The sequence below is a fragment of the Fukomys damarensis genome, unplaced genomic scaffold, assembly GCF_012274545.1.
Source record: "Fukomys damarensis isolate Sample0158 unplaced genomic scaffold, DMR_v1.0_HiC HiC_scaffold_2, whole genome shotgun sequence".
Taxonomy (NCBI): domain Eukaryota; kingdom Metazoa; phylum Chordata; class Mammalia; order Rodentia; family Bathyergidae; genus Fukomys; species Fukomys damarensis.
In genome coordinates this window covers 22,669,925-22,692,066 of record NW_022900914.1, presented here as the reverse complement: position 1 = coordinate 22,692,066, position 22,142 = coordinate 22,669,925, and the positions used below count along the sequence as shown (strand labels likewise).

At 37.4% G+C, this 22,142-nt stretch overlaps 1 protein-coding gene across 2 annotated transcripts in view; it reads left to right on the top strand.

Moving 5' to 3' along the window:
• Thada (THADA armadillo repeat containing) overlaps positions 1–22,142 on the top strand; it is a 316,151-nt gene that overhangs the window by 61,356 nt on the left and 232,653 nt on the right. For both annotated transcript variants that reach the window (XM_033763829.1, XM_033763831.1), the window contains exons 23-25: positions 10,275–10,407; positions 13,089–13,202; positions 16,462–16,584. In XM_033763829.1, the coding sequence (XP_033619720.1) occupies positions 10,275–10,407; positions 13,089–13,202; positions 16,462–16,584 (370 nt within the window). The remainder of the gene's footprint in view (positions 1–10,274; positions 10,408–13,088; positions 13,203–16,461; positions 16,585–22,142) is intronic.

The following is a 22,142-nucleotide window of genomic DNA, read 5'->3' as shown; positions in this document are numbered from 1 at the left end:
CATTAACTATAAATAACTCTAGTTTCTCATTCTTTATGGCTGAGTGGTACTCCATTTTATAGAAAAACCACATCTTTATCCAGTCTCTAGTTGATGGGCACTTGGGCTGTTTCCAAGTTTTAGCTATTACAAACTGTGCTGCTATAAAAATGGGTGAGCATATATCACTGTGATATGATTCTCTTAATTTTTTTGGAAAGACACTCAGAAGAGGGATAGCTGGGTCAAGTGGAAACTCTAATCCTGTTCTTTGAGGTATCTCCAAATTGATTTCCACAGTGGTTGCACCAGTCTTCACTCCCACCAACAATGGAGAAGGGTTCCTTTCTCCCCACAACCACACCAACATTTGTTATTGGTTAATTTATTGATAGCAGCCATTCTTTGTGGGGTAAGGTGGAATCTCAGTGTTGTTTTCACCTGCATCTCTCGAATGACCAGTGATGAACATTTTTTCATATATTTATTTGCTGCTTTTACTTATTTGTCTGAGAAATGTCTGTTCATTTCAGATGCCTGTTTTTGGATCGGGTCTTCATATTTGGAGGTTCTGATTTTTTTGAGTTCTTTATGTATTTTAGATAGCAGTCCTTTGTCTGAGGAACACTTGGTAAAAAAATTTTCCGACATTATAGGTTGTCTCTTTGCTCTGTTGGTGCTTTCTCTTGTAGAAGGCACATCTTTCTTGATATTATCAGTTCTGAGCTTTGAGTGTAGTCATCCACAGTTCCTAGATCTGTGTTTTAAGCCTATTGCAGCCAAAGCAGGTATCTCCCAGAGTGGGCATGGGGCATCTAGGACAGCCTCAGTTGTCTTGTATAGCTTAGTTGAACTACAGACATACATTGATTGATGGATCTGTTTCTGTCTGGATGGTGGGGCTGAAGTTGTAATAGCCTTGCTTGCAAGTTTCCAGGTGGGACGGTAGTGTTGGTTGGGGATTTGGGGGCTAAGAACAGTGGGCTTCCTCTTCCCTGATCTTTGCCCTCTCAAGGGTAAGTCCTCTGTCCTTGAGAGGGAGGTAGCAGCCGTGGCCTGAAGTTGGGGAGGGCATTGCACCTCTCAGCTAAGCCAGTGCTCCTGTCAGGGTTGCAGAAGCCAACGCAACCTTAAGGTTGGCTTCTGAGGCAACTTCAGCAACAGCAGGAAGACTCTGGGGCTTGTAACTCTGGCTACCCTCCAGGGGAAAGGGGGAGAAAATGACTGCTTTCAGTGAAGTGACAGCCCCTCTGGCTGCCAGGGAACACGGAAGGGTCAGGTCTCCTTTTTCTTACCCACTATATGTACACATGTATGTGTTTTGTATTATTATCACCGTGTCTACAGAAAAGTCCCTTCTAAGTCACTAATTGTCTAGAATTAATCTTTTTTTCTTCTTCTTCTTTTTTTTTTGGTACTGGGATCAAACTTGGGACCTTGTGCTTACAAGGCAGGTGCTGGAACCATTGAGCTTAAATCCCCAGCTAGAATTAATCTTAAATTATCTTTTATTTTGAAAGCATACATTTATTTATTTATTTTGGTACCAGGGATCAAACGCGGGTCCTTGCTCTTGCAAGGCAGGTCACCGAACTGCTGAGCTAAATCAATCCCCGGCCCAAAATCATACTTTTATTTATATTTCCCATGTGTGTGTGTGTGTGTATGTGTGTGTGTGTGTGTGTGTGTGTGTGTGTGTGTGTGTACACGTACATATCATTTCATATGAGATCGGGCATGTTTAGGGTAGTATGGCCATGGACCACCTGTTCTCACTTCAGTATTGCTTATTTTTCATAACTGCTTTCTTTTCTGAAATGGAAGATACTCCTTCATTTATTTCTCAAATATACTAAACATGGTTGTTTCAAGATCTTTGTCTGGCAGCTCCATGAAATTAGTTTCATATGGGGTGAATTTATGCTCTATTTACTGATTTTTAAATTATTTTAATACAAAATTTATTTCTGCACTGTGAAGTTTGAATTCTCTGGCTACAACTGGGAGCCTTTTGGTATGATGGGACTCTTTCCTGTATCCAAGGAACAATATTAGATACTGGCGTTTTGATCCCCCCTCCCCACAGTTCACTGACCTAGTCATTGACTTAGTGGTCACCCTGGTTCTGAGTCTCCCCATGCTTATGACTTTCCCTAAGCTTCATACTTTGGCAGGAACCCTTTTTTCAGTGTCTTTCTGTGGAGGAGGAAGCCACCACAATTCCCTGTTTCCTGGGAGAAAAGCGAGTTACCCTATAGAAACTGACTTTGTGGCCACCACTGCTAATTCTAAATCTGCTATGGCTTTATGTTTCCATTCAGTTATACCCAGATGATTATCTTGTTTTTCAGCTCAGCTGGTTTTAGGGTTTCTGTTTGTATATTTTGAGTATAATTAATATGTGTTGTATGTGGGTATGTGGTGGGTGTCTTGTCAAAAATGTAACCCATCTAACTGTTCCATCACTATCAGAAGTTCCATTGAAACTTTTCTCTAAACTTGCATTTCTCATAGTCATAGATAATATTTTTAGAAAATGACTATGGAGAACTTACTAAACATGTTACAAGAATCAGCTAATTAATTCTCCCAACAACCTTCATTTGATAGAAGAGGAAAGTGAGAAGTCGACAGGTTTTGTAACTTGCCCTGGATCACATGACAGGAGGCAGAGAAAGGACTAAACCTGATAAATTGGTGCCATGGTTGGGGTTCTTACTAACTGTGATATATCCGCTTATCTATCAGTTGGTAAAAATGATACTTTCTTACATATTTGTTTGTTGCAAGTATGAAGTAAGATTGTATTGAAACCCCGGTGTTGACCTGATGTGTAATAAGCATTCAATAAATGTTTTTCTTTCCTTTGGAGAAGGCAAATATATTTCCAGTATGGTAATTTAAGAAAACGTACAGATGGGTTTTGTTTAAAATATAGTAGTGTATGTTTCATTTTAGTGAAAAGGATGGGAGTTTTGTTTTTGGACCATATTATTTTGTATGGCTATGGGGGTTGTGGATTCTGGCCTTGGAGCAATGCAGATCTGAGAAGCAAGGGAATCAGAGAAGTAGGATCCACTGGCAAAGTCCAAACTGGAAACCAGACAATTAAAGGATTCTGCAGAGAAGCTGGTTTGATCTTGGGGAATTCCAGAGTAGAACAAGAAAGTCTGGACTAGAAGGATGATTGGAGATAGTGCCTTGAGTATTTCCTGGAGCTCCTGAGGTTCCTGGGTCTTTGGCAGTGAGCAGAGAGGGCTCTTTTGAGGTCAGTTTGCCAACTTTGACTTTGTAGAACATTCTTCTAGCCTTTGTTTTGAAATTCTCCAAATTAAGAAGGTGCATCTGGCTCTTGGTATGCAATCCTGAAGAGACTAACTAGGCCTGGCTAAATGTTTACAGTTAAATTAGCAAAGAATCTGCATCTTGGAATTGCCTCTGGAGCTTTGGCATATGCTCTTTGCCCTGTTATCTCATTTTCTACTTCCTCTACTCCTATGTGTGGGTCTTTCACCATTGTACTAGCCTTTAAAGCCTAGTTTAAATTCCACCCCTTCCCTCACACTGCCCTGACTTTCCTATGCATCTTATACCTGGTAGTTCCTCTAGATAAATTCAAAGTATAGAACAGTAATGGCAAACCTTTTAGAGACAAGGGTCTAAATTACAAATCACAGTCCACTTATTTATTGCAAAGTGCCAACACTGCAGTTAAACCCAAATACTAAGGTTTTCATTTAGAAAAAAATAGCTCTAACATTAACATCTTTTGTTGTAAAAGAAAAACAAATAAGTTGTGTGCTATAGGTTTGTAATACCTGAATTACAAGCCCATGCTAAATGACAAAGGGCCTAAGAGACAGTGCTCTAACCCCCTCCGATTGTAGCCATAAGTCCCAGCCTTTGTTCTAACCCTGGCCTAGGAATGTAAGGCATTCTTGTACTGTTTGAAGTCCAGATCCGAATTAATGCGTAAGTTAGTGGTTCTAGACTTTGAGATACAGAGGCCCCAAGTTAATTGTCAAACTGTTTGCTCATCCTAAATGTCTTGGTGGCCTTTGAACCATCCTATAGGTATCTGTTAATCGTCAATGTGTGACTGCTGAGTACGTGGCTGCTGACCACCAGCTCAAATCAGCAGACCTTTGTTCCCTGCCTACAAGCTTAGAATGTTAACCCCCCTTTTTACCCCCCTATAAAAAGGACCTCAGCCCCTGAGCTGGCGCCTCTCTGAGCCAGCTACTTGGTTCTGAGAGTGCCATCTGGCCAGACTAATAAAGCTCTGTTTACCATCTAGCCTGGTGTGTTCCTTCCTGGGTGACTCTTGTTCCTCCGTCAGGCTCCCAGAGCCTCGCTGGGTTTTAGGACGCAGCATCGTGGAGGCCTTTTTGGCTGTTCATGCTCCGTGGAGTGAAAGTGAGACTTTGAGTCTTACAGGTTCACCACCACTGGTTTACTGGAAGGAAGAGGGCCTTGTAAAATACAGTTTTTGGCAGAACATTTATCAATTTGAATGAATAGAGACTACCAAAATGCTTAGTTGAGACTACAGGGTAGGTGTGTGTGTGTGTGTGTGTGTGTGTGTGTGTGTGTGTGTGTGTGTGTGTTTTCATAGTAGTCAGTATGGAAACCAGCAAAGAGAACAGCCTTATAGACTCTAAGGTCTGTGTAGAAATTCAGAAAAGTTAAGTTTAGACAAGTAGAAGGGCTGGGTTCTAATCATACTTGATTGTTGAAGCTAGTGGTATTTGATCAAGATGGAAGACCAGTTAGATCAAGATTTGGTTACTAGTCAAAAGCCATTGTAAGTTCATGCATGGATGGGTGGTACATAATGAGGTAGCCCCACTCTGATCCCAGATCTGTCTGTCTATCCTAGAACCCTGTGCCAGCCCAGGCAGGCCTGTGAGTTTCAGAATCATCCCTGAGCTAGCACTAGTTACTCATATTTCAGTGCACTGAATAGGAACAAGGAAAGTAGAAAATACCCCTCGACTCCTACAGTTGCTTTTTTCCTCTTAGTTTTTCCTACATAGTGAACCCTACAGAAGACTTGACCTTACACTGTAGCATCATTTATAAGGCAGTTAGTCCTGTGGGGTTAGGAGTACAAGTAAATGACATTCATAGATAATATTAATTCAAGTAGTTTTACTTTCTTCACTTCTGTGTAACTCCAGCTCTTTGCTTGGTGGTTAGAACATCAAAAATGGCTTTTGCTTTAATTCTCTTTACTTTTCTTGCTATTTTTGTGGAGTAAATTAACCCTAATACATCTTTTTGTTTTTAATGAAGGGAGGACAGTGAAGAAGTAACAAAAGAAGGCAGTAATCTAATCTATAACTGTATTATCAGTTCTTAAATAATTGCTTTGAGAAATTTGGGTTTTAGTTTTTGAATGAAAAACTGTGAAGATTATAATCAAGCTTGGTAGTGTTAATTATTCTATGAAATATAAGGCAGAATCTCTGTATCTTTTTACAGCTTTAAGAAATTAATTAAGTTTATTCATACATGTTAAGTATAGATAGTGAAAACATTCATCATAGGGAATTTGTACCTGTACATGATATATCTTGATACTTATTTTTCCCATCCCTCTATCCTCCCTTCTTCCCTTCCCTACCCTTCTTCCCTTTTTTATTTACAAAAGCTTTCTTTCCATTTTTTCCTTCTTTTCTCATTTTTTCTTTTCCCTCCCTTCCTTTCTCATATCCCCATCCCTAGTACCCCTGCCCATTTGAACATTTTCTTTCTATTTCACAGTATCTATTATACATTTTAGTCCTTACTTACACTTTCAGTTTCTTATACCGGAGAAACAATGCAATATTTAAACATGTGTGTCCGATTTATTTCACTGAAGAATATGGTCTTAAGGTGCATCCACTTAGCTATAAATGTCCCAAGTTTATCTTTATGGCTGAGTAGTATTCCATTGTATTAAAAAATACATCTTCATTTATTGGCTTATGGGCATTTGGGCTGTTTCCAAGAGTTAGCAATTACAAACTGTGCTATTATAAACATAGGTGTCCATATATCACTGTGATATGATGTTTTTAATTCTTTAGGGAAGATACCCAGCAGAGGTAGAGCTGGATCAAATGCTCTACTTTTAGTGTTTTGAGGAATCTGCACACTGATTTCCACAGTGGTTGCACCAGTATACACTCCCGCCAACAGTGGAGAAGGGTTCCTTTTTCCCCACAGCCCTACCAGCATTTATTATTGGTTTATTTCTTGATAACAGCCATTCTTTTTGGAGTAGAATGGACTCTCAGCATTGCTTCAGTTTGCATCTCTCAGATAATCAGTGATGTTCAACTTTTTTAATATATTTATTTGTGGTTTCTACTTCTTCATCTGAAAAGTTTCTATTCATTTCAGATGCCCATTTTTGAATTGGGTCTTTAAATTTGGGCAGTCTGATTTTTTTTAGTTCTCTCTCTCTCTTTTTTCCTCCCAGTACCTAGGGATCAAACTCAGGACCTTGCATTTGCAAGACAGGCGCAGTGCCACTCTGTAGTACATTTTTTGATTTGGATATGTTAAACCATCCCTGCTTCCCTGGGGTGAATCCTGCTTGGTCATGGTTTATAATCTTCTTGATGGTTTGCTGCATTCTGTTTGCTAGTATCTTATTGAGGATATTTGTGTCTATGTTCATTAGGGAGAGATTGGCCTGTAGTTTTCTTTTTTGGTTGGATCCTTCTATGGTTTTGGTTTCAAGGTAAACTTGTTTGCAGGAATGAATTTTGGAGTATTGCTTCCCTTTTAGTTTCTTTAAAGAGTTTGAGCTGGGCGTGGTGTCGCATGCCTATAATCCCAGCACTTGGGTGGCTGAGGCGGTCGCTGAGGTGGGAGGACTGCTAGTATCTTATTGAGGATATTTGTGTCTATGTTCATTAGGGAGAGATTGGCCTGTAGTTTTCTTTTTTGGTTGGATCCTTCTATGGTTTTGGTTTCAAGGTAAACTTGTTTGCAGGAATGAATTTTGGAGTATTGCTTCCCTTTTAGTTTCTTTAAAGAGTTTGAGCTGGGCGTGGTGTCGCATGCCTATAATCCCAGCACTTGGGTGGCTGAGGCGGTCGCTGAGGTGGGAGGACCACTGTGAGTTTGGGACCAGCCTGGGCTACATAGTGAGTTCCAGGTCAGTCTCAACTACATAGTGAGACCCTGTCTCAAAACACCAAAAAAAAAAAAAGTTTGAGAAGTAGCAGCATTAGGTCTTCTCTACATTTCCTGTAGAATTCAGCAATAAATCTGTCATGGCCTGGGCTTTTCTTTGTTGGTGACTTTTTCCTTACAGCTTCAATTTCATTGATTTCATTCAATTTCATTGATACTGGTTTATTTATTTAGAATTTTAAATTTTCTTGATTCAGCTTTGGTAATTCACATATAGCTAGGAATCTGTCCATTTCTTCTGTGTTTTCCATCTTGTTAGAATGCAGATTTTCAAAGTAGGTATTGATAATCTTTTAGATTTTTGCAGGATCTGTTATGATTTCACCCTTTTTTATTCCTAATTACATAGATTTGAGTCTTTTCTCCCCCACCCCCTTTTGAGACAGGCTCTCACTGTGTAGTTGAGACGGACCTGGAACTATGTAGCCCAGGCTGGCCTCGAACTCAAAGCAATCCTCCTGCCTCAGCCTCTTGAGTGCTGGGATTACAGGTGTGCACCACCACGCCTGGCCTTTTTCTTTCCTTTTTTGGATAAGGTTGGCTAAAGGTTTATCAATTTCATTTAATCTTTGAAAGGACCAACTTTTCAACTCATTGATTCTTTGTTATCATTTTCTTAGTCTCCATTGCATGAGTTTCTGCTCTGGTCTTTATGACCCTACCCCACCCCGGTATAGAGCTTTGGGGTTGACCTGCTCTTGTTTTTCTAGAAGCTTGAGGTTCAACATTAGTTTATTTGAGCTTGTTCTGTTTTTATAACACAGGAATTCACCACTATTAATTTCCCTCCCAGGACTACTTTCATTGCTTCCCACAAGTTCCAGAATGTTGTATTGGCATTATTGTTTAATTGTAGTCCTCATTATCTTTTTCTAGAATGTCCTTCAGAACATTTTGGAGTGCTGTCTTGGTGGTTCTGAATTTCTTCAGGTATTCTTTGTCGTGAAGAACATGTTCTTATTTGTCCATCAATTTTGAAAGATAATTTTGTGGGATATATCAATCTGGGTTAGATGTTGTTTTTATTTAGGGCTTGAAATACTTAATTCCAAGCTTTCCGTGACTTGAGGGTTTGTGTTGAGAAGTCTGCTGTGATTCTGATGGGCTTTCCTTTGTAGATGATTTCTTTTCTCTGACAGCTTTTAATACTTTGTTTGTGTGTTGAATTTCTGGAATCTTGACTATTGTGTGGCTTGGTGTAGTTTTTTTTGTTTTGTTTTGTTTTGTTTTGATCATAGGTAATTGGAGTTGTATATGCCTCACTTATCTGTATGTCAGGTTCTTTTTCCTTGCTTGAGAAGTTTTCTGCCATTATGTCTGAAAAAAGAGGTTTTTAATGTCATTTGCCCTATCTCCTGCTTTTTTATTGACTTTGATCAGTTTCTTGTTATTCTTTGCATCATCTAGCAGCTAGCTGTTGGATTGATTTTTTTTTTTGCGCTGCCTTGCTATTTTAAAGAAATCTTTATTTTCATGGTCACTAACCACAATCTTGTCTTCTATATCAGATATTCTGTCCTCACATTGGCTCATTCAGCTGTGTGTACTTTTGGTGGAATTTTGAATCTCCTGGGTATCTGTTTGAATCTGTTTTATGGATTCCATTTCTTTCCTATGTTGGCTACTCATGGTTTCCATCATTTTCCTAAGAGGCTATATTTTTTATCTGTATCTGCTCTAGAGTCACTATATCTGTTATTGTGGTCACCATCTCTATAGTTATCTGAGATACTATTTCTGCTTTGATTTTTTTTTTTTTTCTAGATCCTCATTCATTTGCTTTGTTACTTCTGTTACTGCTTCAGAGTCCAGTTAGGTGGGTTTTGAATTGTTCCACTTTATTGCCCCCTGGGTTTGTGTTTGGCGAGGTGGAAGTTTGGGGTTGCATCTTGCTTAACTGACTTCTCATTTTATTTATATACATGTATTTTTAATTTTTAAATTTATTTTTATTTTTAATTCCTGGATTGATGCTTATAAATTGCTTGTGGCAAGTAGCTTTTTTGCTAGTATTTAGAACCCTAGGGAAATGATTCTTTGTCTTCCAGGTGTAGCTGGCTTTGGGGTTTTGAGTCTGCTGGAAGAATCTACCTCTTCAATTTATTAGGGATGAGAGATTGCTGCCTATTTGGCCTAGACCCTGGTTGTTTGGCACTGGCCTATACTATGGTGTATGACCCTTACACAGTCTCAGTCTTGGCAAACCAGGAAGAACAACAGATGAGAGCAACTATGTCACCTTGGCTAAAGTAGTAAAATCATCCACAGTGGTAGCATCAAATACAGCCTAGAAAATGACAAACAGCCACTGCAATCTGCTGTGTTCACTGCTTTGTTCCACTGGTGTGTTTCTCAGTAGAGGTCTCTGAGGTTACCAGTCAGTAGTCATAGTGTGTGTGCAGGTTTGAGTTGCCCTTCCTATGTGGTGAGTCAGGGTTCAAGGAGAAAGCACACTTGTTGTTTCCTTCTTTTTTGTTGAAGTCTCTCTTCATTCTCCCTGTGGGCTTCAATTCTCACTTCATTTCCTTGCTAGGTCCCAGGGACCCACTTCCCTCCTTCATCTCTTCCTCACATTGCTTATTCTAGCATCTGGACAGCAAGTCTCAAAGAGGCTATTTCCCTGCTGTTCACCACTCCATCATCTTCCCAGGAGTCTATTTAATTTTATTGAGATAGGGTCTCACTAATTTGCTTAGGCTGGCCTGAAACTTGCAGTTCTCCTGCTTCAGCCTCCCAGTACCTGCACCACTGTGCCTGGAAAAATCTTCCTTCTTGTGGTATGCACACCTGTGAGAACTTGATTAACTTTCTTTAGAACATTCTAATTATGGTGGCAAGCCTATGTATTTAAGCTTAATTTGCAACCAGCACACAACTTGGCATATAGTCGTTGAATGAAATGGGACCTCAGAGTCTAAGACCCCTAGCAAAGAAGAGCATAAGTGAAAAGGACAAGGAGGCATAGTTTAGTTCTACCCCTCCCAACACCGATGAAAAGATAGTGTATTTATTATTTTCCATCAGTGTTAATGTATGACAGTAGTTTGTACTTTTATCTTGTGATACCTGATAATTCCAAATGTTTACTTATATGTATCTTTTAGGTGCCCTAATGTGAATTTGCAAAAGCTGCCAGAACAGTGGTTATGGAATGTTTTGGAGGAAGTTAAATGCAGTAACCCTTCATCCAAACTCTGTGCTACACGGCGCAGTGCTGGGATCCCTTTCTACATACAGGTACTTACCTGGAAGATTGTGGTTGGTCATCTTTTTGTAGTGTGTTCTATCCTTGACATACGAGTAAGTCACATAAGGCCCATCTCTGTCTTTTCAATACTACACGTAGGATCTGTGGCTTTGTTTTAATGCGTGGCCTGTAAATAGAGAGAGGTGTAGATTTCCACCTGGGTAGTAAGTAGGTGTCCATCACTGTGGCACATTCATTGATCACTTCCAAGAAGTAAACATGCCAACCTTCCCTCTGCCCCCCACCCCAAATCACAAAAATAATAATATTCCCAATTTCAAGATCCTCAGGAATCTCCAGTGTTTTTTATAATCCTTCCATAAAATTACCATAATCTTAGTAGTAGCTGACATTTATCAGTAATTTCACATATTACCTCATTTAATCCTCCCTCAAACCCTGTTCTTATTAGGTATTCTTATTATATTTAGGTAGGTATTCTTATTATATTTATCATAGAGAAAAACTGCTGTGTATAGAGAAAGAAATTGGAGGTTAGAAAAGGTATGAGACTTGCCAAAAGTCTAGAAATAGTAACAGCTATGAATACTTCTGATCTGTCTGCATGGGAGAATGTATTTGTGTACCTGCATGTATATGTGATCCCTGCACACAGCTAAGAACATGCTAGATCCACTGTTTGCCTCTTTCTTCATAATTTCACCTTGAAGATTGCTCTAGATCAGCATACCTAGATATTCCTGTCAATTGGTATTTCATTCCCATTGTGTAAAAAATGAGACTAACCTCTTCAGGATCCCAAAGAATAAAAATCAGTATCCCACAGTACTAATTAGACTCCATCCCAAGTGGCGTTTAATGTGGAGTAAGATAAAATCCAAGAATGGAGTAGTGTGATGAAAACAATGAAAAGAAATAAAGTTTCTCTCTCTCTTTTTTTTTTTTTTTACTACTCTTATATTGTATACTTTTTTTAAATTCCTCTGTCAAATTCCCAATCCCCTCATGATTTTTCGGTGACAGTGGCCACCAGTTGCAGGAATTGTTGAGAGAGGTAGTTAGATTAGTTCTCCTGGCTAAATTTTGGTGACCTTTGGCAATCAACTCCTTCCTGATCTGACCCCTTCTGGATTAGTGTGATTCTTTTTGACATTTATACATCATTTGTTTGTACATTATTTATCTGAGTTTATACATAATTTGTTTGAGGACAGATGTTAAGGTGACAACATGGTCTTGCTGCATGTTTCTGGTGTGTGTTTCCTGTCTGTGGTTTTCAGCTAGTACTGTACTAGGCATGGTTGTAGTGATTAGCAGTATGATTTGCAGGTGAACTTTCTTACCCCAGCCTCACTTGGCAATAACTTTTCCTTGCTCTTTAAAGAAAAAAAACAGTGGTGCCTAGAAGATATTTGGGTCATTGAGTATAACTTTGTTATTTATTTCAGTTAAGTCTAAATTATATGAAAAGTCTGCTCAAAGAAAGTTCCATTTGTTTCTCTCAGCATGACTTGCTAATAAAGGTGTGTTCTTGTGCTTAGTTTATAAACTTTTGTGTAAACAGATATAACATTCTTTGAAAGTGTTTAGAAATAATATGTATTTCTTATGAACATAAATATACTGTGAGAAATTTCCTTTAATCCTGTTTGTGTGTGTGTGTGTGTGTGTGTGTGTGTGTGTTTTATTTTCCTCTTTTGTGCATTAGAAACAATGAATAACTTAAAACTTTCACTCTAGAGAGCTGGTAGCTTTATATGGTACTCATGAAAAATAGATATAAAAGAAAGGTAGTCGGAGAGTGCAGCTAAAGTGATTTTTCTTTAACAGCTTTGTTGAGATATCATTCATGTATTTAAAGCATGCTATTCAAGGACTTGGATTTTCAGGGTTGTACACACATTAGCACAATCCAATTTTAGCATAGGATATCACTTGAAAATCCACGAAGCCCATTAGTAATCACTCCTCATTCACCTCCACCTCTGCTACTCCTAGTCCCAGGCAGTCACTTATCTACCTTCTGGACGTTTCATATAAATGGAGTTTTATAATATGTGATCATTTGTGTCTGACTTCTTTCACTTATTGTCATGTTTTCAAGTTCACCCATATTGCTGCATCCATTAGTACTTTGTTCTTTTTATTGCCTCAAGTGGGTTGATATCACATATTTACATTTATTAAATATCAGCAATATTTGCCACAAACTCAACGAGCAACTCCTTCAGACTTCAAATACTGGATCCATTTGGAGTCTGTAGTATTTTTTCTTATCCTATGGAGTTTGAAATATTATATTTCAGTTAGTCTTCTAGGAGTAGACTCTTCTGTGAAATAGTAAATAATTCTTCTATCTCTAAGAATCCTCCAAACAAGTAAAAAGAATTTTTTTGTTGACTAAATTGTTAACAAAGTGACTTGCTTAATTCTCTCAGAAACTTGCCACCAAATCGTGATCGCCTTGGAATAATCATTAAGAGCCATCGTACAGCCTCTTAGAATTGTATGATTGAACAAGCACATGATTGGGAAGTGATTAAGCCACTCACCCAGAGTAATATAGCGTATTGAACTTGCGTTGATAGCTATGCCTTTATAAAGGAGAGTTTGAATTAGAGGATTTTAATTTTGAGAATCGATACAAGGAAATCACAAATAGGTACATGTCAAATAAAAGCTCATTAATTTTTGTGTTACTTTTCCATAGGCATTGTTGGCATCTGAACCAAAGAAAGGCAAAATGGATTTGTTGAAAATAACAATGAAAGAGTTAATCCTTTTGGCTGGGCCTGCAGATAACTCACAGAGCACAGTCCCCCAGGTAATAAGGGAAATAGACAAAATTTGCTTGGAAGACAATGGGTGTAAATCTTTGCTGTGTATTTTTTTAAGAAAGCATCTGCTAGATATAGAACTCTTGAAGAGAGGCTGACATTTGAAGTTTTTTATAAATACTTTTTTAGATGTTTTATTTTTATTTCTACATATTTTTATCCCTATAATCATACATGATATTTAAAATTTTTGGATTATTTTTTGCTGTTGTGAAAGAAAAGAATTGATTTTTTTTTCAGTTATTGTACATTTACCTGAATTGCTACAATATAACAATTACTCGTCTATGAATTCTTTTGAGTTTTCCTTATAGATAATCATATCTTCAGTAGATAAGACTTTTTGTTTTGCTTTTCTAATACTTAATCTTTGTTTGTTCATTAGTTTATTTGTTTGAGACAGGTTCTCACTATGTAGTCCAGGCCTGCCTCGAACTTGCAGACTGTCCTCTGATTTGTGGTTTTTTTTCTGCCTTAGCTTCCCAAATGCTGGGATTACAAGAATATACTACCATGTCCAGCTCTTAATTTTTAAAAAATTTTTCTTACTGTGCTGCTGAAACCTGCAGTAGAGTTTTGCATAGATATAGAGATAGCAGGAATCCAATCCTTATGTTGTTTTTGTTATTTTTTGTAAATTTTACTCTGTCCTTTATCAACAAGAGTTAATTTTATTTAATGCTTTCCAGCATCTTTTGAGGTAAATACTTTTTTCCCCCTAGAATTGGCAAATTCTGTGAATTATGTTAATTTTTTTAACTGGAATACTTTTTTGGGGTGGTACTCAGAATTGAACTCAGGACCTTGTGCTTGCCAGGCAGGTGCGGTGCCACTCAGCTAAATCCCCAGCCCCCTATTTGTGTACTGAGCGTGAACCAAACTTGGACATGATGTTTTTATACATTGTTGGATTTGGTTTAAAATCTTTAAAAAATGCATTTTTGTGTCTTTCATCGGATTACTGAGGTCTGTGATTTTCCTTTCTCTTGATGTTCCTGTCCATTTTTAATATGTATTTTACATTTTAATGATTGTATACATACTGAGAGGTGTACAAGTCTTGTGTAAAGCTCAATATAGTTTCTCAAAAGGAACACACTTGTGGAGCCAAGTAGAAATGGAACATTTCTAGCACTGAAAGCCCACTCATGCTCTCTTTCAATCAGCATCCTCTCCCCAAGAGTACCACCGGGCTAACTTCTAATACTTTAGTTTTAGTTTTAATTGTTATTTGAATTCTGAAAAGATAAAACCACACATAGCTGGGTGTGGTGGCTCATGCCTCTAATCCTCATACTCTGGGAGGCTGAGACAGAAGGATCCTAAGTTTGAGCCCAGCCTGGGCAATTTAGTAATTTAACAATATTCTATCTCAAAATAAAAAGCCAAAAAGTACGGGGGAAATAGCTCAGTGTGAAAGCCCTGAGTCCAATCTCCAGTAAAAACAAGCAAACACCCACAAGCCACATGTTTTAAACCATGTTTTTGGTATGATCTCTTTTGGTCAACATTACATTTATGATATCCATCAATATGGTAATTTATTCATTTTCATTGCTAATAATCTTGTACATACAGATTACCAACTTGAACTTTACACTTTTAAATTTTGATTTATTAAGAATAGTTTCTTTTTTTTTGATGCTGGGGCTTGAACTCTGGCCTTGTGCTTGCAAGGCAGGCACCGGAACCACTGAGGCAAATCCCCAGCCCCAAGAATAGTACTTTTAAGATAGTTCTCAGAGATGTTTAATGGTGTTTCTGTTGAGGATACACTTAGGGATAATTACTGGATACAGTACATGTAGTTGTTCATACTTTGTTCTGATGGCCACGTTATAGTAGATTCACAAATCTGGGTGTCTTCTCTTTGCAGCTTATGTAAGATGGTGGTTATGTATTCTCTGAGTGTAGAATTCATTTGTGAAATCACATGGTGCTTTTTTTTTTGTTATTGTTGGTTTTATATTTTAAGTCTTTGAGAAGACTTTTATTGGTTTTCTTTAATGATAGTATCTGTAAGTATTCAGTTTCTCCTTGAATTTGTTTTGATAAAATTTGTATTTTAGTCAATTATTTTATTTTTATTATTTTATTTTATTTTTTTTGGTACCAGCGATCGAACTCAGGACCTTGTGTTTGCAAGGCAGGCAACAGCACCACTAAGCTAAATCCCCAGCCCTGTTTATTTTATTTTAATTCTTCAAACTGATTCCAGTAGGATTGGTCACAGTATTACTTTTTGTTTTATTCTCTGCTATATCTGCAGGCATGTCTTCTTTCATAACATTTCTTATCTGTTCCTTTTTTTTTCTTCTCCATTAGTCTTACAGAAATTTTTTTGTTTCAGAGAATCCTCTTGTGTTTTTATTAGTGCTCTTAGTTGTATCTTTGCTATTAAATTTTTTTCTCTTTTCATTTTCTTTCTCTGTTCTTTTTTGGTCATCTTACGTAGGCATACAGCACATTTATTTTTAGTCATATTTTTTAGTACAAGTAGTTCATATATATATATCTAAGTATACATTTTTTTTTTTAAGTTTCACTAAGGTGCATCCTTCTGTAGTAGCTTCATTATTCAACTTTAAATATTAAAATTTTTTCTTTGATTAGAGTTAATTTAGAAAATATTTTTAAAAACTATTTCTAATTTAGTTTCACTGTGATCAAAGAATATAAAACAGTAATTATTTGGTATTTGTTGAGACTTTATTTGTGGCTGAGTTTTACATCATTTAAAAAAATAAATGTTGGGGCCAAGGATGTAGCTCGGGGGGCCATGCCTGCCTGGCAAATGCAAGGTCCTGGATTCAGTTCCCAGTACTGGGAAATGAGTGAATGAATGTATGTATTATATGTGTCCTTAAAAAGAATGTTTTAAGTGCAAGATTCTACATATGTTTATTGAATCAGACATTTTTATTACATTCTTCAAATCTTTTCTTTTTTAAATTTTTTCCTCTATTAGTACATGTTTGGAGTTCCTACAGTTTTTAGTCCTATCTTGGTGTGTAGTTACATCTACAAAACATGTCCTGTTTCTTTTTTTTTTTAATCCCCTTCCCCTTCCTCCTCCTCCAAATCCCCATCTCATTTTTCAGTCTTATTAATTCTAATTACTCATTATTATGTCTTATTAATGTGCTGTATAATTTGTGGATTGTCCATTTCTTCCTGTAATCTTATGCAAGGTTTCGAATTAGCATAGTTTTCAGCCCACAGCTGATTTTGAGCTCTTCCTTCTAGGTCCATGCTCTAAATATCCTTCGAGCGTTGTTTAGAGACACACGTCTGGGAGAAAATGTCATTCCTTTCGTTGCTGATGGAGCCAAGGCTGCGATTCTAGGCTTTACCTCACCAGTCTGGGCAGTGAGTGGTTTTACCATTTATTTTCATTGACTTAATTATACTTTTGAGTAGGTTGTAATAAACTGACCTTTCATAGGGTGATTAAAAAGTACATACTGCATTTTATCAAGGAGTTTCTGTTAAGGGATAAATAAATCCTTGGATCAAGCTGTGTTTTGATTCTTGATATTTGATGGTTCCATTTTATCTTATTTGCTGATTTTTTTAGCCATAACTATTTTATTTTAGTGGTTGCTTTAGGGTTTATAGCATTTATCTTTAACTTATCATAATCTGCCTTCAAGTGATATTATACTATGCCATTTAAAGTTTAAGAACTTAATAATAGTGTACTTCTATTTCTCTCCCACAATCTTCACACTATTATGCATCTTACTTTTATGTTGTTATAAACCCATGTCACATTGTTACTACTTTTGTTTAAACAGTTATCCTCTTTTTTTTTTTTGGTGGTAGTAGTACTGGGGATTAAACCCAGGGTCTTCATACTGCATTACATCCCCAGCCATTTTTTATTTTTTATTTAGAGACAAGGTCTTGCTAAGTTGCCCAAGATAGGCTCAGATCCTCCTGCAGTCCTCCTCCTTCAGCCTCCTACAGTTTTGGGATTACAGGCATGCATCACCACTACTGGCTCTATTTTTCTCTTTCATTTAGCAGATTAACCATTTTTAAATACATACAATTCACTGTTTTGTTTTGTTTTATGGTACCAGGGATCAGACTCTGGACTTTGTGCTTGCAAGTCAGGTGACAGCACCCCTCAGCTAAATCCGCAGCCCCTACAATTCCCTGTTGTTAAGTATGCTCTCAGTGTTCATCACTGTTAAATGCTTTCGATGCTTTCTCATCATCCCAAACAGATCTGTAGTAGTTAATCACTAACTCTTCATCTTCCCTCCCTTCATCCCCTGTAATCTCGGTTCTATTCCCTATCTATATGAATTTACCTGATGTAATATATAAGTGGAATTATTCAATGCTTGTCCCTTTGTATTTATGTCTTTAAGGTTTATCTATGTTGGCTGGATAATATTCCATTATATGTATGCAACACATTTTAAAAAATCTATTCATCTGTTGGTAGAATTCAGTTTGTTTTCACTTTTTGGTTATTGTGAATAAAACAGCAGTGAGATACTGACGTGAAAGTTATCTGAGTTTCTGTTTCCAGTTCATTTTGGTATATCATGTAGTTAATCATGTTTAACTTTTTGAGGAACTGCCAAACTCTTTTCCATGATAGCAGCACCATTGTATACTAACATCAACAATGTACAGTAGTCCCAGTTTTTATACATCTTTTTTATACACCAATACCTGTTACTTTGATAGCCCACCCTAATTGATTATAAAGTGGTACACTATACTGGATTTGATTTGCATCTTCCTAATGATTGGTAGTATTGATCTGGAAGCAGAACAGCTCTTAGTATGTTAATATGTCTTCCTTTTCATGCTGTATAATACAGATTCTGTGTATTTGTGTGTTGAATGAATGCTACAAACAAACTATCAAAAATGGAAAAAATACATTAAAATGGAAGAACTTCTGAGCCACATTTTCATTTGCAATATGAGCACTATCCGCAAACATTTTGATTCAGAGCTCTAGAGGTAGTGAGCAGTATTTAGTATACCCTCTGGATTTAAGAAAGTAAATTTTCATGTGCTTTTTCCTGATTTCTAGGAGAAGCATCATAGTTTTTTGTTTGTTTTCCCATGTCGTTGTATCTTCTAGAATAAAGGAAAATAATGAACGGTTTGTAGCTGCCTGAAAAATGGCTTTAAAAAGGCCTGGCAGAGGGAAAGGAAAAAAGAAGCAGGATTTTCAATTCGAGTATTTGCTTGAAAGGTAGTCTTTCTAGTTAGTGAGCTGCATGACTTTTTTTTTTTTTTTTTTGGTACTGGGGATGGAACTCTGGACCTTGTACTCGCAAGGCAGGCAGTGGCACCACTGAGCTAAATCCCCAGCTGCATGTATCATTTTATACCTGTATGAGAAGCCTGTAATTATGAGTCAGTCTCTCTCGGTGGCAGCCAAATGCGTAGACTCCTAGTGTGAAGAGGAATCTTCAAGGTTGCCAGCTCTAGCTTGGAAAATTGGTATCTTCCTGTAAGAGACACAGACTTCTGGAATTACATAACTGCTCTTGAGGACATACTGTTTACCTTTTACTTTTACAGGAAGCAGAGCAATACTTACATTTTGTGTGTGGTCAGAGAGGTAAAAATATGGCTTAAACATCATGAAAATTATAGATCATAAAAGTGATTGCTGGCAGTATCAGTATTGTTTTCTTCAAGCTTAATTGCAAATAATACAGTGAATATTTTCTGTGAAAAGATTTTACCAGAGTGAAACCTGATAATTTTGTTTCTTTCTTTTTTTTTTTTGGCAAGATTGAAAGTGTCAGAAATGAGTGCTTCATGTTTTGGAATAGACATTTTTAAAATACAGAGAACATTTGTTGTTGTAAGCCTAGTAGGTATTAAGCATACCTATTGTTTTGTGGATGTATGTTAAATAGTAAAAATACAAGGATAAATAAGACATAATCATAATGGCTGTCTTACTGAGTATTTACATGTAGCTGGCATCATTTATATTACACTGATTCATCTCAGTAGCTGCTAATATAACCAATATTTCATCAATAAGGAACAAAGCTCAAAAACATGAAATAAGTTTGTCTAAGCACACAAAACTAGGCCAGGTGTGGTGGTGCATGCCTGTAATCCCAGCGCTTGGGAGGCTGAGGCAGGAGGATCGCTGTGAGTTCGAGACCAGCCTGGGCTACATAGCGAGTTCCAGGTCAGTCTCGACTACATAGTGAGACCCTGTCTCAAAAAAGCCACAAAACTATTATCTGACTTCAAAATTTGTGCTATTGTCGAGGAGAGTTGGGTGTTACAGGACTAGAAAAGAGGTACATTTCATTTATCATAGAGGGTGGCTTAGTTACTTTTCTCATTGCTGAGACAAAATACCCAACACTCAAAATTTAAGGAAGGAAGGTTTATTTAGCTCACAATTCTTAGAGGTTTCATTTCATTATTTGCTGGCTCTGAGGCAGGGTGGCATGGCAGGGGGAAAACAGTTCATGGCAGGCAGAAGGCAGCAAAGTAGTGAAGAAACAAAGCAACAGCAACAAGTAATAAGCAGAGACCACAGCAGCCCTCTTTCTGTCTCTTATATTCTATCACACCCCCTAATCCTGGAGTCACACTATGAATCAATCCTAGTATCACATCTTTGATTCCCAGAATGTCACACCCTAGTCCAGCCACCTCTGAAAAGCCCTGCCTATGGCCTTGAACTCACTGTGTAGCCTAGGCTGGCCTCCAATCTGTCGTATCCTACCTCTGCCTCCTGAGTGCTGGGATTATAGGCATGTGCCACCAAACCTGGCAAAGATAAGATCTTATTTAGTGATTCAAATCTAAAGTAATAAAGAATGAAAAGAAAAAGGAAATGAATTAAGGAAAGTAGAAATGCATTACCAGTGGGTCTTAACCTTGCAGAAAAATTGAGCTGGTTGTTTTGTCACATAGCACATCTTTTATTCAAACCATGTGAAATTACCATCTCTTAGCCTAGTCCCATCTCCTGTCTCTTGTTAGTCAAAGTTTATCCTTTGGGACATTAATACAGCTTGGACAAGTATTGGTATAGCCTTAGGGAGCCTCCAGAGAAGCCAGATCCCATATTCTGATGTAGAGTGGTTCATATGAATCTGGAAGTAGTTAGGGGAGCCGCAACCTCCATGAGTAGGGATGGCCAGACCTGAGCCAAATATGCCTCCCATTGCTATTGAAAAAATTGTCGAGAAATTCTTTATGAGCACATTTTATAGCACGGGAGTGAGGGGAGCTGACTGATGTAGATAAAGTATGTGTGGAGTATCTTGATTCTAAGAAGGAAGACCAATCAGGAAGCTATTACAATAGTTCTGCCAAAAGATCATGGTAGCCCAGAATAGAGAAATATTATTAAAGATATTAAAAAGTGATAATTCTTTGTATATATATTTTAGCCATGAAACTAGTTTAATTACAAATTTAGGTAACAGAAAATAATGCATAGATGCACATATAGAGAATCTGAGAATTTTCTGGGCAGTTTTTGTTTAAAAATATCATATTTCTTTTTATATTCAATGACTGTAAGACCCCTGATCTTTTCCTGCAACTTAGCCTTTCCCTAAGCAGACTTCCCAATGGAGCCTGTTGAAAAACTGCACTGTGTATGCCACTTTAAGATCCTTCTAAGAAGCACACAGGGTTTATATTTTTGTCTAGTATATCTTTAGCTTGCTTCTCTCAGGCTGATACTGGTTTACAGAAATTCAAGTATATAAGAGGTTTCAGAGACTGGTGGGAGAAAGACCCTTTCATATCTCCCCAGGAGTACTGCCACTGCACTGATGTATGCCTGTGTTAGCACCAATGACTCTAAGCACTTTGGTAGTTGTGGATTACGCAGAGGTGCTAGGCTGAAGACTGTGTAGTGAGTGCTTAAACCCAGCTGTGCTCCACTCATCTTGCCATGTGCCTTGTAATGGAGCTTCATTCACTCTGAAGAGGTACTTTTTGTATAATTTGCTCACTGGTACTATAAGAACCCTGTCTTTCCTCTGGTCTTATGGAAAGAAGAGATGTCCAGCTGCTTTGAAAGAGAGTCTGTGTGAACTGCAGAATACTGCTGGCCCTCTCCTTACTCAGAAAAATGGAAATCCCAGCACATTCTTCCTGAATTATACGCAAGGGACTCATGACCTAAAGATTTCAGTGTCATTTTTTCAAAGTCACATGACTAAGACATCATCATTAGTCAAATCTCATTAAATTGTTTCAAGAAGTATAGCTTTATTTTCTGATGTTGTGATCTTTTATGTAGAAAATCCTAAGGTACATGAACACACACTAGAGCTAATTTTAGCAAGATTGTAGGGCATAAGATTAAAATACAAACTTAGTTGTACTGTCACAGTGAATAATCTAGAAACTGAATTCCATTTATAATAGCATCAAAAAATAATATACTGTTATGGCTTATGTCTAGATATCCTACTAAAGCCTCATGTAGTCTTTTCAGAGGCGAGTGAATCTAGAGCATGTGATGCTAGGATTAAGGATGTTTGATTACTAAACTGCTAAACCAGTAGTCTGAATAAAATGAAATGGACAGAAAGTCGCTGTTAAATTCTCTTGTCTCTTTTGCTGTTTCCACCATTGTGAACTGTTGCCCCTCTGCCACACTGCCTTGGAGCCAGCTGATTATGGACTGAAACCTCCACAAACTATATATGCTCAATAAGCCTTTCCCCCTTTACCTTTGAGTGTCAGGTATTTTGTCTCAGCAACAACAAAAAAGTAACTAACACATATACTTAGGAATAAATTAAAGAAGTGTAAAACTTTCACACTGAAAACTAAAAAATTAGAGAAATTCAAGGCCAAAACAAATCAAAAGATATACTGTGTTCATTACTGGAAGACTTAAGTTTTGTTTTTGGTTTGGGTTTGGGGATTTTTTTTTTTTTTTTTTTTTTTTT